General features: G+C 57.6%; 1 protein-coding gene across 1 annotated transcript in view; it reads left to right on the plus strand.

The window, feature by feature from the left end:
* IGF2R (insulin like growth factor 2 receptor) overlaps positions 1-20,595 on the plus strand; it is a 103,695-nt gene that overhangs the window by 76,114 nt on the left and 6,986 nt on the right. The window contains exons 30-44 of the mRNA XM_018053434.1: positions 475-611; positions 1,671-1,861; positions 3,451-3,577; positions 4,598-4,717; positions 4,981-5,237; positions 5,522-5,740; positions 9,392-9,541; positions 11,970-12,131; positions 13,283-13,490; positions 13,768-13,914; positions 15,080-15,314; positions 16,151-16,287; positions 18,494-18,608; positions 19,504-19,650; positions 20,042-20,229. Coding sequence (XP_017908923.1) covers positions 475-611; positions 1,671-1,861; positions 3,451-3,577; positions 4,598-4,717; positions 4,981-5,237; positions 5,522-5,740; positions 9,392-9,541; positions 11,970-12,131; positions 13,283-13,490; positions 13,768-13,914; positions 15,080-15,314; positions 16,151-16,287; positions 18,494-18,608; positions 19,504-19,650; positions 20,042-20,229 — 2,540 coding nt within the window. The remainder of the gene's footprint in view (positions 1-474; positions 612-1,670; positions 1,862-3,450; positions 3,578-4,597; positions 4,718-4,980; positions 5,238-5,521; positions 5,741-9,391; positions 9,542-11,969; positions 12,132-13,282; positions 13,491-13,767; positions 13,915-15,079; positions 15,315-16,150; positions 16,288-18,493; positions 18,609-19,503; positions 19,651-20,041; positions 20,230-20,595) is intronic.

A 20,595-nucleotide genomic window follows, 5' to 3' on the forward strand; every position in this document is an offset into this window, starting at 1 on the left:
GACAGAGGCCTGGCGCTCGGTACCTGTCCCTGCCTGGGGTTTGTGCAGGAAGTAAACCTTCCCCTGAGGAGGTCAACGCCAGCCCAATTTACTTCGGGGACCGCTGGGGGCCTCCGGCTTGGACAGCAGGTGGCTTGGCCGGGATGCCCGGGGAGCTGCGTGTCTCAGCCGTCTGTTCACCTGTCTCCTCACCGCCCTGAGCTGGGCGCACACTTATGCTTTGCTTTTTTCTATTGTTGTTGAGTACATAATTTCGTTGCACCAAGGCTTGGCGTTTCCTGAGCTCAGGCTGTGTTGTTGCTGATTCCGCCTGGAGCTGGGAGACCCCAGGGGTCAAGTCCAGCCTCTGGTAGGGTCTGTTGCCCTGGGGTGTCAGGAGTACACTCTCGTGCACTGAGCCTTTCCAGCCGGGGTGCTCAAGACCGAGTCAGAATCTGGCTGCACCTCACCGTGGCACTTTTTCTTTCCCTGCAGAAACGAGGATGGGAACACTTATGACCTCTCGTCCCTGTCGCGGTACAGCGACAACTGGGAGGCCGTCACGGGCACGGGGTCCACCGAGCACTATCTCATCAACGTGTGCAAGTCTCTGTCCCCGCAGGCTGGCTCGGGTGAGTGGGGGGCACGGCAGCTCGTGGCTCGTAGGGAGTTTGGCGGGGGAGAGAGGGAGTCAGGACGGATTCTTTGAAGTCACATCACTCCGACATGGGAGTAGGGACACATTAGCCTGGAAGTGGAAGGAGGACTTGCGGGTCTTGATGACCAGGCCCTGGTGTGGTCCAGGGTAAGTCAGTGCTGAAGGCGTGCTGGGAGCGTGAGGACCTGTTTGAAGTGCCAGGAGATGGAGGTCGCGGGAGGTAATCATGGTGGTGGCTGAGGCCAGGCCAGGAGATTGGAAGGCAGGGAATGGCTGTGTGGGCACAACCTCTGTATTTACTGATAGTAAAGCGGGTGGGGGTCCTGATACGATGCACCCAGACCCTTGGGGCCAGTGATGAGGTGAGAGCTGGTTGGACCCAGGGTACCAGGAGCAGCAACCCAGAGAGACCCTGATGCCCGCCTCGGCCTGCTGGGATCCTGAAGACGGAGCTTGTTCTGTCTCCCTGGCAGGTCTCTGCAGCCCCACTCACATCTTGAGTGATTTTTCTCTGCTGCATGCTGTGTGGGCACGGCCCACTTCCCTTTGCTTTGTGTGCTGGCCAGCCTGGTGACCCACATTCTCAGTCCATGAAGTGGGGCCCACCCGTTCTTTCCCCAGGGCAGGTGACTCGGACATTTCCAAGACTGGGAAGTTGGCGCAGTTCTTGGTGACTTCTGAAATAAAGATAGCACGTGAACATAGGTCATTTGCAACGTCCCATGGGCTCAGTCTGGGTATTCTCAGCTTCATCCTGTTTGGGGGTCAGAAAAATTGAGGCCATCCTGTCTTGAATTCTCCTGACTCTCCACATCTAACCCCCCCCACTCCCCAAGTCCATCTGTGGTAAAATAGTTTCATGCTATGAGAGCTCGTGGCGTCATCAGCATCTGACTTAAATGATGGGAATCACTGGTATTTTGGAATGATCGTTAGAGTCAAATGTGTCACGTGACGGACGTTAGGTGCCTTGTGAGTCCTAGTCTGGAAAGCGGCCGGTGGTCGCTCTTAATCGTCTCTGCTTGTGCTGCAGATCCATGCCCTCCGGAGGCAGCTGTGTGTCTGCTGGGCGGCCCCAAGCCTGTGAACCTGGGCAGGGTGCGGGACAGTCCTCAGTGGAGCCAGGGCTTGATCCTCCTGAAGTACGTCGATGGCGACTTGTGTCCAGACCAGATTCGGAAGAAGTCAACCACCATCCGCTTCACTTGCAGTGAGAGCCACGTGGTGAGTGACCCAGCTGTGTCCACCCCGGCGTGGGTCCTGAGTCAGCAGGACTGACGTCTCACTTCCTTCAGGTGCGCGGTGAAGCCTATAGGGTGACCCAGCCTAACGGGGCTCAGGCAGTGCAGCCTTGGGCCTGTGGTCCCGGGTGCCCACCCTGGCAATTCAATGTCCTGAGTTGGGGGCTCCCCTGGTGGCTTAGTGGGCAAGTATCTGCCTGCAGTGTGGGAGCTGCAGGTTCAGTCCCAGGACTGGGAAGATCCCCTGGAGAAGGGAATGGCTTACCCACTCCAGTATTCTCGCCTGGAGAATCCCATGCACAGAGGAGACTGGTGGGCTACAGTCTGAGGGGTTGCAGAGAGTCCGACACGACTCTGACCCATCGTCAGAGTCTTACTCACCCCCCTGGAGGCTGGAGAGAGAACCGCCGTTTGCCATTCTGCCCTTCATTTTCGGGGGTAAAAGCAGCAGGTCAGGCAGACCAGGTTCCAGGCCAGCTCTCGCGTTTCCTGACTGTGCACCCCAGTCCCTTCATCCCTCTCAGCTGGTCACTTGTTACCAACACGAGCTCCCACGAGGTTAGAGAGGAGAGACCTGAGGCTCTGGGCCCTGTTGCTGGCTTGTGGTTGGTGCATGAGAGCCGACATCTTATCTCATCTCTGGGCAGTCCCTTCCCCAGAGGGTTAGTCTGTGCAGTGTGGAGGTGGGTACAGAATTAATTGTCTTCTTGGACTGTTTTTTTTTTACCATGGGGACATTTCCATCTGGGAGATGAAGGTGCTTTTGTAGGAGATGTGGGTTGTGGCTACGGGCCATGAGGACAGGCTGAACTAGCCCACTCAGTGTCACCGTCCAGCTGCGTGTGAGGGAGCCCCAGGGAGAGGCGCCTGGGGGCCTGAGGCCTGCCCCTCTGGACGGGGTGGATGCTGAGGTTCTCCTTGGGAGACCATGCGAGGCTGAGCCTGGACCCCCAAGCTGCTGGGGTGCAGACACCCTGGGCCCCCATAGACTCCCTGTGTGACTGAGCAGAGAGGCTTATGGCTTAGCAGGACAGTTGAGGGGCTCCTGAGGACTCTGTACGTGGGTGCCTGGGTCTGGGTTATTTGGGGAGAAGGGTCCTGCTGCACCAGTCTGGCCTGAGCCATGTGGATGAGGCACGTCCGAAAGGCGGGGAGTCTCCTCGCCCGAGCGGTGCAGGGGTCGGTGAGTTCACAGCTGTCACTAGTCCTCCTGGCGGCACTTCCCCTTTTGTCCCCTGTAACAAACTTCAGTTCCGGTTTTCAGGACATGACCTCTGGTTTCCTCATTCATTTGCCCTCCTGGTCCCCCGCGCGCCATCTCACCGCTTGGCTGCGGGACATGCCCCTGGCTCCCGCGTGGATCTCAGGCCTCGTCTCGTCCTGTGTGTGTCAGGGCCCTCCGGGGCATCTCAGGAGCAGACGCTGACCCCTTGCCTTTTCTGAACCTGCCCCTGTCCCACGAAGACCCCGGGACGGACGAGTCACAGGCGGCACAGCGGAGCTTCTGTTGACTGGGTCGGCGCTGTTCCCTGTGGCCCGTCAGCAGCCATCTTTGTTTTTGCTCGTTTTTAGAACTCCAGGCCCATGTTCATCAGCGCGGTGGAGGACTGCGAGTACACCTTCTCCTGGCCCACGGCCGCCGCCTGCCCGGTGAAGAGCAACGTGCACGATGACTGCCAGGTCACCAACCCCGCCACGGGTGAGTGAGGGACCCGCCGGCCTCCCCAGCCCTGTCCCGGCGGTGAGGGACCCCGCCCCCGTGGTGAGGGACCCGCCCCCGCGGTGAGGGACCCGCCCCCGCGGTGAGGGACCCCGCCCCCGCGGTGAGGGACCCCGCCCCCGCGGTGAGGGACCCGCCCCCGCGGTGAGGGACCCCGCCCCCGCGGTGAGGGACCCGCCCCCGCGGTGAGGGACCCGCCCCCGCGGTGAGGGACCCCGCCCCCGCGGTGAGGGACCCCGCCCCCGCGGTGAGGGACCCGCCCCCGCGGTGAGGGACCCGCTGGCCTCCCCTGCCCCGCCCCCACAGTGAGGGACTCCGCCCTGCAGTGAGGGACCCTGCCCCCGCAGTGAGGGACCCCCCCACCGGCCTCTCGCGCCCCACCCCACCCCTGCAGTGAGGGATCCGCACCTCCCGCCCCGGCCCCCAGCATGATGAGAGGCCCCGGATGAGGTTGAGGAGCAGACAGTGTCCTGTCTGGAGGTGGACGCTGGCCTTTTGTGCCGGCTCTGCGGGCTGCTGTCGAATGGGGAGTCCCCTTCAGTGAAGGAGACCGCCTGTCCCCCTGAGACCTGTGTTCCCACTGCCCTTGTTTCTGGGGCTGTCGATCCCTGGCTCTTGGCTTGTGGAGGTGGAGTCGATCTCCTGTTCCTTTTCAGCGTTAGTCTGGGCAGGGGGCGGGGCGGGGGACACCCAGGAAACTGCTCAGTCTCAGCGCTGGGGACCTGGGAGGCCGCAGAGTGCTTCTCTGGCAGCCGGAAGTGCTGTCGTGGCCTCCCCAACTTCCCCCTACCCCGAATCACAGGGGCTGCTGAGGCCCAGCCCCAGGAGGATGCTCCACCTCCCCCCTAATACTCTCTAGCGGGTCAGAAAGCTTCTCAGGGCCCGGCCGGTGAAGGGGGAAGATTTATCACGAGGAATCCAGGGCCAGATGGCCCGTGGGATCTGTGTCTGAGCAGGCGGTTGAGGGGGTCACTGTGTCCCCTTGCCCACCCCGTGCAGGACACCTGTTTGACCTGACCTCTCTGAGCGGCCGGGTCGGCTTCACCGCCGCTTACAGCGAGAAGGGGCTAGTCTTCCTCAGTGTGTGCGGGGAGAACGAGAACTGCGCCTCCGGAGTGGGTGAGTGCGGCCTGCCCTCCACGCCCCTCTCTGGTGAAGAGATCACACGCCTTCATCGGCAGCAACCCTCTTGGGGTTGGGGCGGGGGCCATGAGGGGGTGATTTATAACCATGGGGTGAAGTATTAGACATGTAGCATCTGTTGAAATCGGGTAGCACCCCCAGGAGTGCCAGCTGTGGCTCGCAGCATCTGGGTCTGCAGGGAGCAAGTGCTTTGGGTCCCTGACTGTGTGTCCTTCCCACCGGCTCTGTGCTGGGCATAGGGGCCTGCTTCGGGCAGACCAGGATCAGCGTGGGCAAAGCGAGCAAGAGGCTGACCTACGTGGACCAGGTCTTGCAACTGGTGTACGAGAACGGCTCCCCCTGCCCCTCCAAGACTGGCCTGAGCTACAAGAGCGTCATCAGCTTCGTGTGCAGGCCCGAGGCCGGGCCCACCAACAGGCCCATGCTGATCTCCCTGGACAAGCGCACGTGCACGCTTTTCTTCTCCTGGCACACGCCCCTGGCCTGCGAGCAGACGGTGAGTCCGGGGCGGCCCAGCCCGCCCAGCCCAGGGGCCCTCTGCTTCTCTCGGGTCCCAGGTCACCCCCGCCTGCTTCTCATCCACTCCTGTGGCCCTGATAATGCTTGATTCAGAGTGCCCGATGCTAAATAAAGCAAAGCACGTGGCGGGGGTGGGGGTGGGGTTGATCCTCCTTTAGCGCATTTCCCGTTCAGCCTAAATCCTCACGGTGACCGCTGGTCAGTGGTCAGGAGCTCAGTTGTCGTAGATGCCAACATAGAGGCGTGTTTCCCGTCTGATAGACCGAGTGCTCCGTGAGGAATGGCAGCTCCCTCATCGACCTGTCCCCACTCATCCACCGCACCGCGGGTTACGAAGCGTACGATGAGAGTGAGGACGACCGCTCAGACACCAGCCCCGACTTCTACATCAACATCTGCCAGCCGCTCAACCCCATGCATGGGGTAGCCTGCCCCGCCGGCACCGCTGTGTGCAAGGTTCCTGTGGATGGCTCCCCGATAGTGAGTATGGGGCCCGAGGGCAGAGGCCGTCCCACAGGGTGTTTCAGCAGCCCCCCCGGCATGTCGTGTGTCTTGCTGTTGGTGGAGAGTCTTCAGGCAGAACGAACGGGGAAGTGAGCTGGGACTCTGTGATTTTGGGTCCGCCAGGGGAAGAGGAATGTGAGGGTTTGTGCATTGAGCTGTCACTTGTTGTGATAGAAGTTACGGAAGAAAATGTGAACACGTGTGGGGAGCTGTGGCATTTTTGTTATCAGGTTACAAGTCCCCAAGGATGTTGATGGAGCTCGGTGTCTGCTTGAGTGCGGGTCTTGGGTCATTAAAAGCTTGTGAAATACAAGCATGTTCTTTGGTAAATGAGTTTATAGTTAAGGGCGTGAGCCAGTTGGCTAATAACTGAGCATTCTGCCCTGAAAGCTTCAGTGTACGCCAGCATTTCCCAGCGTAGGTTTGGGCCTCCAGGCATTGCCTTCACGAGTTATGGTCACGTTTTGTCCAGTTCTCAGCGTTGTTATTTGAAATGAGATGCGCCCCAGGAGTGGTCTGTTTCTCACTTGCTTTAACTGTGGGTCCGGTCCCGAGGGACCTAGATGTCCTTGTAATGGATGGACGTTACCGGTGGTGCGGGTGGGGAGAGACATGGGCAGTGGTTGGGGACGTTGGCCGTGATGTGAGCTTGACCAGAGCGTGGCTGTGTGACAAGCGCGGGGCCTGGACAGTTGGTGTTGGCAGGAAGTGCTTGTGGTCAGCCTTCCCGGCGGTGGCCGGGGAGCCATCTTCTCCTGCGTGGCTACCTTCTTCCAGGTTTAAAAATAATAGAGGCAGTTCTCTAACCAGAGAGGGTGGTGTGTCATCGTGGCCCCAGCGTGGTGAACAGAGCGTGTTGTGTGGCTTCATTCACACTCACACACTCATCTCTCACACACCACACACATTCATCTCTCACCACATCCACACACTCATCTCACACATACCTCACACTCATCTCTCTCACACACACCTCACACACACACTCATCACACACACTCATCTCTCACACACCGCACACACACACATCTCTCACACACCGCACACACTCATCTCACACACACCTCACACTCATCTCACACACCACATACACTCACACACACCTCTCACACCACACACATTCATCTCTCACCACATACACACACTCATCTCACACACACCTCACACTCATCTCTCTCACACACCTCACACACACTCATCACACACACTCATCTCTCACACACCGCACACACACACTCATCTCACACACACCTCACACTCATCTCACACACCACATACACTCACACACACACACCTCTCACACCACACACATTCATCTCACCACATACACACACTCATCTCACACACACCTCACACTCATCTCTCACACACACCTCACACCCACTCATCACACACACACTCATCTCACACACCGCACACACTCATCTCACACACACACATCTCTCACACCACACACACACTCATCTCTCTCCACATACACATACTCATCTCACACACACACCACACTCATCTCACACACACACACCTCACACACAGACTCATCTCACACACACACACACTCATCTCTCACACCACACACATTCATCTCTCACCACATACACACACTCATCTCACACACACCTCACACTCATTTCTCACACACTCATCACACACACACTCATCTCTCACACACTGCACACACACACTCATCTCACACACACATCTCACACACCGCACACACACTCATCTCACACACACACACACTTCTCACACCACACACATTCATCTCTCACCACATACACATACTCATCTCACACACACACCACACTCATCTCTCACACACACACACCTCGCACACACACTCATCTCACACACACACACATCTCTCACACCACACACATCTCTCACCACATACACTCATCTCACACACACCTCACACTCATTTCTCTCACACACACATCACACACACACACTCATCTCTCACACTGCACACACACTCATCACACACACATCTCACACACCGCACACACACTCATCTCACACCTCACACTCATCTCACACACCACATACACACTCATCTCACACACACATCTCACACCACACACACACTCATCTCTCTCCACATACACATACTCATCTCACACACACACCACACTCATCTCTCCCACACACACCTCACACACACACTCATCTCTCACACACACACTCATCTCTCACACACCGCGCACACACACTCATCTCACACACATCTCTCACACACTGCACACACTCATCTCACACACCACATACACACATCTCACACACACACATCTCACACACTGCACACACACTCATCTCACACACCTGCACACACTCATGTCACACACACCTCACACATCTCTCACACACCACACACACACTTATCTCAAACATACACTCATCTCACACACATCTCACACACACACTCATTTCTCACACCACACACACAATCTCACACATCTCACACACAGTCATCTCACACACACTCATCTCACACACCAGACACACACTCATGTCACACACACCGCACACTCATCTCTCACACAGCACATAGACACTCTTCTCAGACACACTCATCTCTCACACACCACACACACACACTCATCTCTCACGCATCGGATACACACACATCTGACATACATACTCATCTCTCACACACTTACCATATACACATCTCTCTCACACACACCTATCACACACACACATTCGTCTCACATATGCACTCGTCTCACATATTTGCTCGTTTCACACACACTTGCCACATACACACACTCATCACACACACTTATCTCACCCACACACTTGTCTCGCATATGCACTTATCTCACACGCACACTCATCTCTCACACACACACACACACATACATACACACCATTCCTGGCCAATCACATTTCTTTCATTTTTGTGCCTATTTGCTCAAAAACACTGGCTGAGCAGCCGGTGTGTGCCAGGGGCTGAGCGAAGCCACAGAAGGTGGTGGGGGTGTGAGTGTGTGCTGTGCGCCCCCCGCGGACACGCCTCAGCGCCGCTGAGGAGATGGGGCAGCCGTGTGTGTTCCTGTCTCCAGCCAGCAGGTCAAGGGACGGAGCAGCGTTCCCACTGTGACCTGACTCCTGTTGCCTAGAATCTTTGAAAGTGGACCCTGAGTAGATGCCTTGGTGATAAATTTGTCCCTTAGTCAAGCGTTAGTCACTCAGTGGTGTCCGACTCTGCGACCCCACGGACTGTAGCCTCCAGGCTCCTCTGTCCATGGGGTTCTCCAGGCAAGGATACTGGATGTGAGTTGCCATGCCCTCCTCCAGGGGATCTTCCCCACCCAGGGGTTGAACCCGGGTCTCCTGCGTGGCAGGCAGATCATTACCATGTGAGCCCCAGGGAAGCCCAGCCCTGAGCAGAAGCACAGCCGCTGCTGCTCCTGTGGCCGACGCCCGCTGGCCAAGCGAGGCTCTCTTTTTGTGCCTCACTGTCAGGCCTTTGCAGGTGAGCCGCTGGTAACAGGGTTTCTTTAGGTGCTACTTGTCCTCAAAACTGAGGACATGAAGTTTTTGTAACTTCTCTGTCAGCCCTTACTCCTCTAACCTGGGGAACGATTACCTTCCCGAAACGTCGTCTGCTTTCTCTTTGTTCAGGATATTGGCCGAGTGGCAGGACCTCCGATCCTCAACCCCATAGCCAACGAAGTTTACTTGAACTTTGAAAGCAGCACCCCTTGCTTGGCGGACCGACATTTCAACTACACCTCACTGATCACGTTTCACTGTAAGCGGGGCGTGAGCATGGTAAGTGAGCACTGGTGTACAAGGTAGGAGCTGGTGTGCGGGTCGGCCAGCCAGAGCCGGAGGCCCACGAAGCCTGTTTCGGACGAGGGCTGCCCGTGTTCACAGCACCTGCTGCGCACCGGGTGCCGTACCAGTGGTGTGTGGAACCATTTCAGGTCCTAAGTTTAGCAATAAGTAGGCCCTCCTTGAGTTACCAGGGCAGATTTTGCACAAGGAGGCTTGTTGTAATAAATGCCCGAGCAAAGAAGTAGCCTTCTTCACCTTTGCCTGGAAGTGAAAGAAGGTGTTAGTCACTCAGTCATGTCTGACTCTGTGCGACCCCATGGACTGTAGCCCGCCAGGCTGCTCCGTCCGTGGGATTCTCCAGACAAGAATACTGGATTGGGTTGCCGTTCTCTTCTCCATGAGTTTCCTGCATTGCAGGCAGATTCTTTACTGTCTGAGCTACCTGCCTACCATCATACTAAAATGTCAACTTTGGTTTTCTTTTTTTGAATTTTAACATTACTGATTTTGTTCTTGTTGGGAAGTCAGACATTTTGGCAGCTGTAATCGTTCAGGATGTAATTCATATTTCACAAATTAGCAAATGAAAGAAGACCTTTGGGGTAAAAGTTTCAGTAGCTACGAGAGTGTACCATCTACTTTAAAGGAGGCCATTGATTTTTCTTTTATGTGCAGTTAAAAAACAGCTTCCTGTAAAAAAAGAGCGCTGTTTTGTTGTAAGGAGTTTCGTGTAAGTTTTCTCTTGCCTTCCATCTGGGAACAGGAGATAAACCAGTGGTTTGCGGCTCCTGTTTCGTGATGACCTGGGAGGGCTGCCTGACGTCACGTGGCCCTGCAGGGGCGGGGGTCCCCACCACTGCTCCACCAGAATGCTCTGTGCTGGCGGCCTGGGTCTCAGCCCCCTGTGCTGCCTGTTTATTTTGTATTAGAGTATAGTCGTTTAAGCAAAGAGAAGGAGATGGTCGGGTGGCATCACCGACTCAATGGGCGTGAATTTGGGCCAACTCCGGGAGACAGTGAGGGCCAGGGAGGGCTGACGCGCTGCGATCCATCGAGTCGCAAAGAGCCGGCCACGACTTCGTGACCGAACAGCACAGTGGCATAGCCACTAACTGTTGTGATAGTTCCAGTGAACAGCGAAGGGACTCAGCCAGACACATACATGCGTCCATTCTCCCCCCAGACTCCCCTCCCATCCAGGCTGCCACTTAACATTGAGCAGAGTTCTCTGTGTTCTGTAGCAGGTCTTTTTTTGGTTATCCATTTTAAATATAGCATTGTGTACGTGTCCATCGGAAACTCTCTAAACTCTCTCTTCTGCCATACTTGTGCTTCTGAAATTCCTAAACTCTGTAAAGCTTACAAGTCCTTTGATGGGAATGGGCGATGTGGGTGAGTGGATGGTGGCAGGAAGTGGCTCGCGGCCGCCTTCCCAGGAAGGGCTGCCATCCTGGGCGTCTGCATGGAAACCTCACAGCTCCTGGACCAACATGTCGCCCCCGTTCACATGTTGCGGAGTGGGAGGGGAGTCCCGAATGACCGAGGTGCGGGCAGCCGTGATCCACTAGCCTCTCTTGTCTCTGCGCGTGCGTCTGCGTGTCTGGGGGTGTCTGGACGCATGTCTGCAGGTGCCCCCCAGACTCGTGCTGGGTCTCAGAGTGGTGGAGTGCTGAGAGCAATGAGTGTTTGGTGGGGCTCAGAAGCAGGGCATCTCACGCTGCATGTGCGGTCCAGTTCAGAGAGACATTTAATGAACTCTCCTTCCCCTACATTTTTTTATCTTTAGTGGAAATATTTCCTCCACGTACATTAATAGGAAAATGCATTCTCAGCAACAATTAATGAAATTCCTCATCTATTTTTACGGCTGCCGCGGAACGAGGGAGGGGAGGCAGTGAGGACGTTGATGGATATTTATTTAGATACTCAGCCTGTGGAATGTCCGGCTGGATCGTGTCTCGCCCTCAGTATAAACATCCCCTCAGTCTCCAGAGACGTGGGTGGGGACAGCCCCTCGAATGTACAGGAAACGCTCGCTCCCTCCTCTGCCGCCGGAGACTCTTCAGTGTCTCAGGCTTCCCTGTCGGAAAGTTTAAAGACCCCCCCACCCTTTCTCTGAGCTGGTGGTCTGGAGTGCTGGCATGCTACGTGCAGGGACACAGGGGCCTGAGGGGCGGAGGGGAGTTGGGTGCAGGCAGGCCTGCCTGGTGGGGCTGCTGCTTGCTCGCCCCTGGCGAAGACGGTGGCTCCCTGCTCTTGGAGAGAGCCCACCGTGGGTCACCTGGGACCCCTGCTGGTCTGGGAGCATCTCTGAGCCCACAGCGCCTGGGGCAGGGGTCCCCGGCCCTGCGGGGGAAGCGGGAAGGTTACTGTGTTCGTTAATCCACGTGGATTTCACACCTGCCCCCGCCCCCCAAAACAGGGGACGCCAAAACTGCTGAGGACCAGTGTCTGTGACTTCGTGTTCGAGTGGGAGACCCCGCTGGTCTGTCCCGACGAAGTGAAGACGGAGGGCTGCTCCCTCACGGACGAGCAGCTGTACTACAGCTTCAACCTGTCCAGCCTCTCCAAGAACACCTTCAAGGTAACGCTGTGCCCCAGAGCCTGTGACCTCGGGGCCCCTGCTGCCTGGCATCGCTCTCAGGCTCCTCTGTGTGTTACAATGCGGCCTCCATGAGCGCTGGAGAACCTGCGGTCCCTCAGGCACTGTGGGGGTCTGGGGGACGGACAGGAATGGTCCTCACTCTGTCCCCAGTGCGGGCTCGGCCTGCCAGGGGCGCTGGACAGTGTGCCAACCAGTCACGGCTTGTACCCTAGCTGTGCCCCGTGGTTCAGAGTGAGTCTTTCTCGTGGGCTTGGCGAGTCATTCAGTGAGGAAGGTCACGGGGCCTGTTCCAGGTTGCGGATGGAGAGCAGGAGGCCGCTCAGGGCCGTGTGAGTGACCACGTGCCCGAGGGGGTGGGACCAGCGGAGCCCACGTGGCTCTGCCTCTGCCTGCTGCCCAGAGACCGCCCTCCAGCCCCGACCTGAGACACATTTGGGTGTCAGGGGCTGCTCTCACCCCAGCCTGAATGTCGGGGGGCTGTGCTTCAGAGGCTGGGGCCCACATTCCTGTGGCATGGACGTTACAGAGTCACACAGCTGTGGACCAAGCTGTCCCTGCGATGTAGATGTTGTTGAGTCCCACGGCTGTGGGCCAAGCCCACAAGATCCCGGCGCCTCCTGGCGTGTGGCAGCCGGGGAGCGGTGAGCTCTGAGTCGTACGCCCAGGTGCCAGCCATCTGGCTCCTAGAACAAGAGACCTTGCCTCGGCGCAGGCCTCCAGGACGGGTGTGCGGTAGCTTAGAGCCTGCAGAGGCGGGGCGGCCAGTGAGAACCATGTTCAGTTAGGTCGTGGCCGCTCTGTGCTCAGTCCCAAGTCCTCAGCACTCTGGGGTTACTGGCAGGAGACGTGGCTTAGGGTAGGGGGCAGGCAGCCGGAGCCTCGTGGGAGCGTGGTCTATAGTGCTGCACCAAGATGCACGGCCTTGGTGAGGAGGGATGTGCCTGGGAGTGGCCAGGGCATCGTGCTCTGCAGGGGGGCCAAGGCGGGTGAGCTCTCAGGCACTTGCACGGCCCGTGGACAGAGCTCCGCCTTCCTGCTCGTGCCCCCCCCGCTCCCCCCCTCCACCAGCCCCTGCGCTGGCCTTGCTCCTCCTGGAGACCCAGTCACAGCATGGGGCGGTGTCTCTGCAGGTGACCCGAGGCCCGCACACCTACAGTGTGGGGGTGTGCACCGCAGCCGCAGGCTTGGATGAAGGAGGCTGCAAGGATGGCGCTGTCTGCCTGCTGTCCGGGAGCAAGGGGGCATCTTTCGGGCGGCTGGCGTCCATGAAGCTGGACTACAGGCATCAGGACGAAGCCGTCATTCTGAGTTATGCCAACGGAGACACTTGCCCTCCGGGTAAGTCTTTGCGGGCGGGCGGAGTGTCTGTTCCCAGTAGACATGGAATTAGACACGGCAGCAGAAGGGAACTCAGGAATGACGCTCCAGATGCCGTGAGCCCCAGCACACGGAATGGTCCATCCTACCAGCCCTGAGTGTGAGCGCTCGGGCCCACGAACAGTCAGTCAATTTAGGGGGGCTTCCCTCGGGGAATCGTTGTTCAAGGTGACCGCCCCTGCCGGGCGCAGCTGACGCGGTGCAGATAATCAGGGTCACTCTGATTTCCCCTTCCCAGAAACTGAGGACGGCGACCCGTGTGTGTTCCCCTTCTTGTTCAATGGGAAGAACTACGAGGAGTGTGTCGTGGAGAGCAGGGCCAGGCTCTGGTGCGCAACCACCGCCAACTACGACAGAGACCACGAGTGGGGCTTCTGCAAGCACTGTAAGTGGACGCGCCGGGGCCCCCGCTGGCAGGCACGGTAGCCCTGCACCCACTGGAGGCCTGGCTTCATGCTCAGATCTTCCTGGACTGTCCGCATTAGTGGCAGCGCTTCTGTTGCATATGGTGTTTTCTCGCCGGGGCTATTTTCCGTAAAGAAAAGTCATCCTTAGTTGCTCTAGGGGGCCAGGTGACAGATAGGTGTGGGGGCGGTCAGCTCTCCCCCTCCCCAGCTCCAGGGGCTTGTGTCCGCATGCCAGCTTTTTCAGCACCAGTGGCTCATGTCCACACTCGTTAGAATCGCTGCTGTCCCAGGTCTGCAGGGTGGTGAGGGGTCCTCAAGTCTGCAGGGCCTCGTCTGCTGACCGTCGGCTCTGCAGTGCGCTGTGCCGGGCAGGGGTCGGGGAGGCTCTCAGTGCCCTTGCTGCCATGGAGAGAATGGACCCACGAGAGTCTTAGTAACATGCAGGGCACAGACAGATGTGGGTTCTCAAGGAAAGTGACGGGACGGGTGCACGACAAGTTGTTTAGTTCTTGTAAGTGGCCATGGAACAAAGTGATACATGTTGAGGAATTAGGGCTTCCCTGTGGGCTCAGACAGGAAAGAAGCTGCCTGCAATGCAGGAGACCTGGGTTCAATCCCTGGCTCGGAAAGAGCCCCTGGAAAAGGGAGCGGCAACTCACTCCAGTATTCTTGCCTGGAGAATTCCATGGACAGAGGAGCCTGGCGGTCTACAGTCCGTGGGGTCACAAAGAATTGGACACGACTGAGTGACTCACATACACACACACACACACACACACAAGGAATTAGAAACATTAAGTCTACAAGGGACTACTGTAGCCTTCTTTGGAGGCTTATTACGACAGGATCTTTTTCCTGGTAGGTTAGATGACATATTTTTAGCTTATCACAGGATTCTTATTGTTATCGTTATCATTCGTATTTTAATCAAGTAATACCTGTTCTCAAGGAGTTGTACTGTTGCTGTGGGGTGGTTAAGTGTGGAAGGGGAACTTGGTCCTAATTTTAAAGTTGAAATGGGAATGAAACACAGAAGGAAGTGGGGAGTGGCTGGGGACGGACAGCACCCCTCAGCGCCAGTGCCACGAAGGGGGGCACCCTGGCTGGGCGGGGGCCTGACACTCTCCTCGTGTGCCGCCCCAGCCACCAGCCACCGGACGTCCACCATCATCTTCAAGTGCGACGAGGATGCCGACGTGGGGCGGCCCCAGGTCTTCAGCGAGGTGCGCGGGTGCGAGGTGACCTTCGAGTGGAAGACGAAGGTGGTCTGCCCCCCAAAGAAGATGGAGTGCAAGTTCGTCCATAAGCACCGGACCTACGACCTGCGGCTGCTCTCGTCCCTCACCGGCTCCTGGTCCTTCGTCCACGACGGAGCCTCGTGAGTACCTCCCCCCACCAGCCCGCCGGCCGCGTCTGTCGCAGGCCCAGCATCCCGATGGGGCGAGTGCGCAGAGCTTCAAGCTCCGATTCTGAAGGTGGGATGGCCTCGGGCCTCTGCTTGGGCAGGCCTGGTGTATTCTGGGGGGTTTGGAAGCAGAGGCAGCTAAAGCCAGCCTTGAGATCCCAAAGCAGCTGGTGAGCAGCTGCAGGCCCGATGGAATCAGGCGTGGTTTGCTTCTTGTCTGGGACGCTGTCCATGTTGGGCTTTCCTGGTAGCTCAGTTGGTAAAGAATCTGCCTGCAGTGTGGGTGACCCAGGCTCCATCCCTGGGTCAGGAAGATCCCCTGGAGAAGGAGATGGCAACCCACTCCAGTATCCTGGCCTGGAGAATCCCATGGACGGAGGAGCCTGGCGGGCTACAGTCCATGGGGTCGCAACAGTCGGACACGACTTTGACTAAACCACCCGTCTGTGTTGAGTTGATGGGGGTGTTAACTTGCCCTGGTTTGCTTCCCCAACTACCTCGGCCATGCTGGCCCGACCGCTCCACGCTTAGAGCAGTGGGGAATGTGGACCCAGAAGCCTCGGGAACCTGAAGACGGGGGACGCCTTGCCGCCTGAGTCTCGGGACTCACCCCGTGTGTCCCCTGCGCGTGTTTTCAGCGTCCGCTCACTCTCTGGCCTTTGTTTACCCAGAGGCCTGTGTCAGGGCTGTGTCCAGAGGAGCTGGGAGACGCTCGGACGGTAGCCTCTTCTGAAAGGGTGGGAAGAGCTGCCCCCAAGCGTGTCGGGACAGACGCCGACCTTGCTCGCCTCCCGTGTGTCGTTCTGCAGGTACTACATCAACCTGTGTCAGAAAATATACAAGGGACCCCAGGACTGCTCGGAGAGAGCCAGCGTGTGCAAAAGGAGTGCCTCTGGCGAGGTGCAGGTCCTCGGGCTCGTTCACACGCAGAAGCTGGATGTTGTAGGTAAGGCCCTGCGGTCACACGTGTTGCCTCTGAGTTGGGAAGATGAGGGTGTCGTCCTGGGACTGGAGGGTCAGCGCTGGCTTCCGTCGGAACCTGCAGGAGTGTTATTCTCAGTAACCATTTCTCAGGCAGCCTGGGGCCTCCTGAAGCGTTAGATAAGCACGGTCATGTTCTCTGAGACGGCAGGTCCCGGTCTGTGTCTAGAGGGCTCGGTGGTCTTGGGATGTCCAGGGTTCCTCCGAGTCCCTGCTCCAACTGTGGGCCGAGTGCCTGAGTCTCCCCGTACACTGGCATGGGTTTATTCGGGAGAAGCTGGACGACAAACACGAAAACGTGGTCAGGACCATCCAGATGCATCCTCGTAAATGTCTTACTAATTTGACATCGGAAAATGAAGCTCTTTGTTAATAGTTCTGATGGAGAATTTCTTTTGCAGTTGGTTGTTGAGTGAAAGACTCTCGTCACGCGAAGGGAGAAGGTTGGGCTTTCTTCTTTTAGGGACAGTCAGGGCTGGTGGAAGGGACAAGAAAGAAAACCGTCACTGTGCCTGTTCAGCGGTGGGGCGGGGGGGGGGCAGTCCCCAAGCTGTCCTGATGAAAGCATGGGGAAACTTAGTCCACTTGAGCTGTTGAAATGGAAAAAGGAAATTCTGGAGGACAGCTGTCACCCTGGAGAGAAACCCCTGACTCTGCAGGTTGGAAGTGGGGGTGAAGTCACCCTCCGCCTGGGCCCCAGCAGAAATGTCCAGACCTCCCAGCCCGTGACCTTGGAGACCTTGGTTGTTGCTGCCATGAAGGGCACCGGGGGCTGAGGGTGGTTCTCTTCCTGTGCCTCGTCATCGTGTGGACGTGTGACCCGGGTCTTCCCACAGCCGAGTGCAAAGACTAGGAGGTTGAAGCCTCCTGAAAAGCATAGTGAGACCTCCTGTTCTCTGACACGCCAGGTGGGATCTTGCCTCTCAGGCCCCAACAGGACAACCGTCTAAGGCCCGTCACCATGACCCCACATTCACTTAGGGGACATCACCTTATGGGGTGAAGAGATGGACTTCACAGAAACTGAGGACCAACAGTCCTCAGAAACTGTGCTTGATATGTGTGCGTGTGTCATACATGTGCGTGTGTCATATATGTGTGTGTGCACATGTAACGTTCAGCAGTTCTTCAGGTCGGCGTCTTAGTCCACTTCTCAGGCTGAGTGCCGAGGCCTGGAAGGTCAAGAGTGCTGCCCATCTCGTCTGCGGTGGGGGGAGCACTTGAGCAAGACCTCCACCTGTTGTTTCCATATTCCAGAAGTTTAAGCATTTCTCTTCAAAGCTGGGAAACTTCCAGAATTTTACAGAGAAGCCCAATTATTTATAACAAATTCACCCAGAGTAGCTTTGACCGTGATGGGGGCCGGGAGCCTGGGTCTCACCCCTCAGCTCCCCTTGAGTGGCCCCTGTGCCTCGGCTGTGCCTGGAGGACCCCTGGCAGCTGGCACTGCCCATTCTGGGCCCACTGCCCCTAAGGATGTGGGTTGGGTGTGAGTGCCAGGTCCGAGGACCGCCCTGTGCCAAGAGCCAGGCCTGAGACCGCTGTGTCCCGGCCCCTGGAGCCACCGTCCGTCTGCTGAGCGGGGCTGGGCTCGGGCGTCCCCAGGGCAGCTCTCAGAACCTCTGGCCCCTGGGAGCCGGGCCGCTGAAAGCGTGTCCCCGCTTCCCTTGGCCCCTGCGGACTAGAGCTCTGCTGGTTCCTCAGCCACGCCCTCTTCAGAAGCAGGAAGAGCCCTGTGTGGAGCCGGGAGAGCGAGCAGACCAGGGCAGTTCTGTGTGGGCCGTCTCTCTGCGGGGTGGAGGTCTCGCCCCTGCCCCGTTCGTCCCGGGGCACGTGGGGGAAGCGCTGGGCTGGCACAGAGGTTGCTGGGGACCTCAGGCTGCCGCCGTGACCTGCAGTCTAGCCCTGCACGCACGCCGTGCAGGGGCTCCCCGCTCGGCCCTGAGCTCCACGCCCTGGGGTCTCCCTGTCACACAGGCGTGTGCTCACAGGTAGGGGCTGAGGTGTGACCCGCGGTCTCCTCTGGCCACACAGGTAGTGACGCGGGCCAGGTGCGAGTCACCAGGCTGGCAGTGCTGACCGCCAGGGTGATGAGTCTCCAGAGCCACTTGTGACCTTGAGGCTCCTAGGATGCCCTGGAGATAACGTCAGTTCAATGGTCTGTGTTTCAGATGACAAAGTCATCGTAACTTACTCTAAAGGCCACCATTGTGGGGACAATAAGACGGCGTCTGCTGTCATCGAGCTGACCTGTGCCAAGACAGTGGGGCGGCCTTCGTTCATGAGGTGAGGGTGCGGGGTCCCCCGGCCCAGGGGGGAGCTGGGTGCTGGGCGGGCTGGGCCCCCATCAGAGCTCCTCCCCACGGTTTCTGCTTGGCGGCTTAGTGTGTGTGCTGCAGAGAGGATACTGGGGCTGTCACAGTAGCGAGGGGGGGACCGGCCCCTAAGACTCCTAGCCTGATGGGGCCAGGGCCACTCCGCAAGGGAGGAGTCCTGGATGGAGGCTGGCACCCTTGCACGAGGCTGATAAAGTGGGATTTCACCGGGCTCATCTTCAAGGTCGCAGTGTAACTAAGGCTTCACTGATCGGTGCCGCCCATGGCCAGCTGTTCAGGTGGCCGGTCTGGGACCCCCGGCAGGTGGGGCGGCACCACCTGGAATGCCCTTTTATTTTGCTGGAAATCTCCGCCTCCGGTCCTAGGAGGGCGTTTGGCCAGCAGAGGGAGCGTGTGAGCTGTGCTTGGTGAACAGACACAATTTCATTACAGAAGCGGGGCTTGGGAAAGGGGAGACCCAGGAACTGTCAAAGGGTTGAAATCAATGCTTGTAAAGCAGGCTTTGAAAAATATGGGAGCAGATTTTCCCAGCTGTTAGATGTTGCCCAGTGTCTAAGTGTAAAAAAGTTACATGTTGAAGTGCTTGCCTGCTTTTTTTTTTTCCACGTACTGGTTGAGCTGGATGGTGTTGGGGAAGGGAGATGAAGTCGCTCTCCCAGCCTAGAGCGGCTGGTCCCTGGCTGGGGGCGGGGAGGGCTGGGTGGTGGGCGGCTCCCAGGATGGAAGGGCAGCTGGGCGGTTGGGGGCTCCCAGGGCAGAAGGGCAGCTGGGCGGTGGGGGCGCTCCCGGGGCCCTGGCAGGCAGGTGGAAGGGCGGCTGTGACCGCGGTCCACGTGCCTCTGCAGGTTCGACGTCGACAGCTGCACCTACCACTTCAGCTGGGACTCGCGAGCGGCCTGTGCCGTGAAGCCTCAGGAGGTGCAGATGGTGAACGGGACCATCATCAATCCCGCCAACGGCCGGAGCTTCAGCCTCGGGGATATTTACTTCAAGTAAGTGGGGCCGTTTTGTGGCAGCGCCACCCCATAATCCCCCCATCTTTGCCCGGCTGAAGGCTGTGAGATGAAGACGTCCGTGTGTTTGCGTGTTTTAGTTGCCATTTCCAGGTACCCTTGTCACGTCTGGCTCAAACAGAGGGCAGACATTGCTTAGCTGTTCGAGTCGAACCCCAAAGATGGTGAGGTCTCTTGAATGTGAAAATAACATCACTCCTCCTCTTAGCATTTGTGATAAGCCCAGAGGTCGGAGCTGGAACCTTCTGGTCTGATTTTTGATGAGGAACCTTCTGGCTTTACTAGTTTCTCTTTTTTAAGTTTCTTAGCAGCGTCACTAGGTGGGTCCCGGGATCTAGGGCTGTCCCCGAGCCCTTTTCTGTCTCTTCAGACGATTCAGCGCCTCTGGGGACATTAGAACCAACGGGGACAAGTATGTGTACGAGATCCAGCTCTCATCCATCACGGGCTCCAGCAACCCTGCCTGCTCCGGGGCCAGCATCTGTCAGAGGAAGGCCAACGACCAGCACTTCAGTCGCAAAGTCGGAACCTCCAACCAAACCAGATACTACGTCCAAGGTAATTCTCTCCACCCGCATGCCACGTTTAGCTTCCTCGGAGGCACATTAACCTTTTCATGAACATACACTCCGTTCAGTTAAAACGTCAGATCGGTTCTAACATGAAAGGCCCAGGTCCAGTCCTGTGTCTTGTGGACTGAGCAGCACATGTCAGGGTCCCAATGGTTCACTGTCGGGAAGACTTAGATCCTAAACAGATGTGCAAAGCCTGGTCTAAACCAGAGGTGGTGAGGTGGGCGTGGAGGACCACAGCCAGAATTACTTTTGGTTGGTGTGGTTTTCATCATGATGCTTCTTTGAAACTTCAGATGCTGCTAGGGGAGGGTAAGAGATTTTGTATTTGTCAAAAGGATGAAAAGAGGGA

This window comes from Capra hircus, chromosome 9, assembly GCF_001704415.2.
Source record: "Capra hircus breed San Clemente chromosome 9, ASM170441v1, whole genome shotgun sequence".
Classification (NCBI taxonomy): Eukaryota; Metazoa; Chordata; class Mammalia; order Artiodactyla; family Bovidae; genus Capra; species Capra hircus.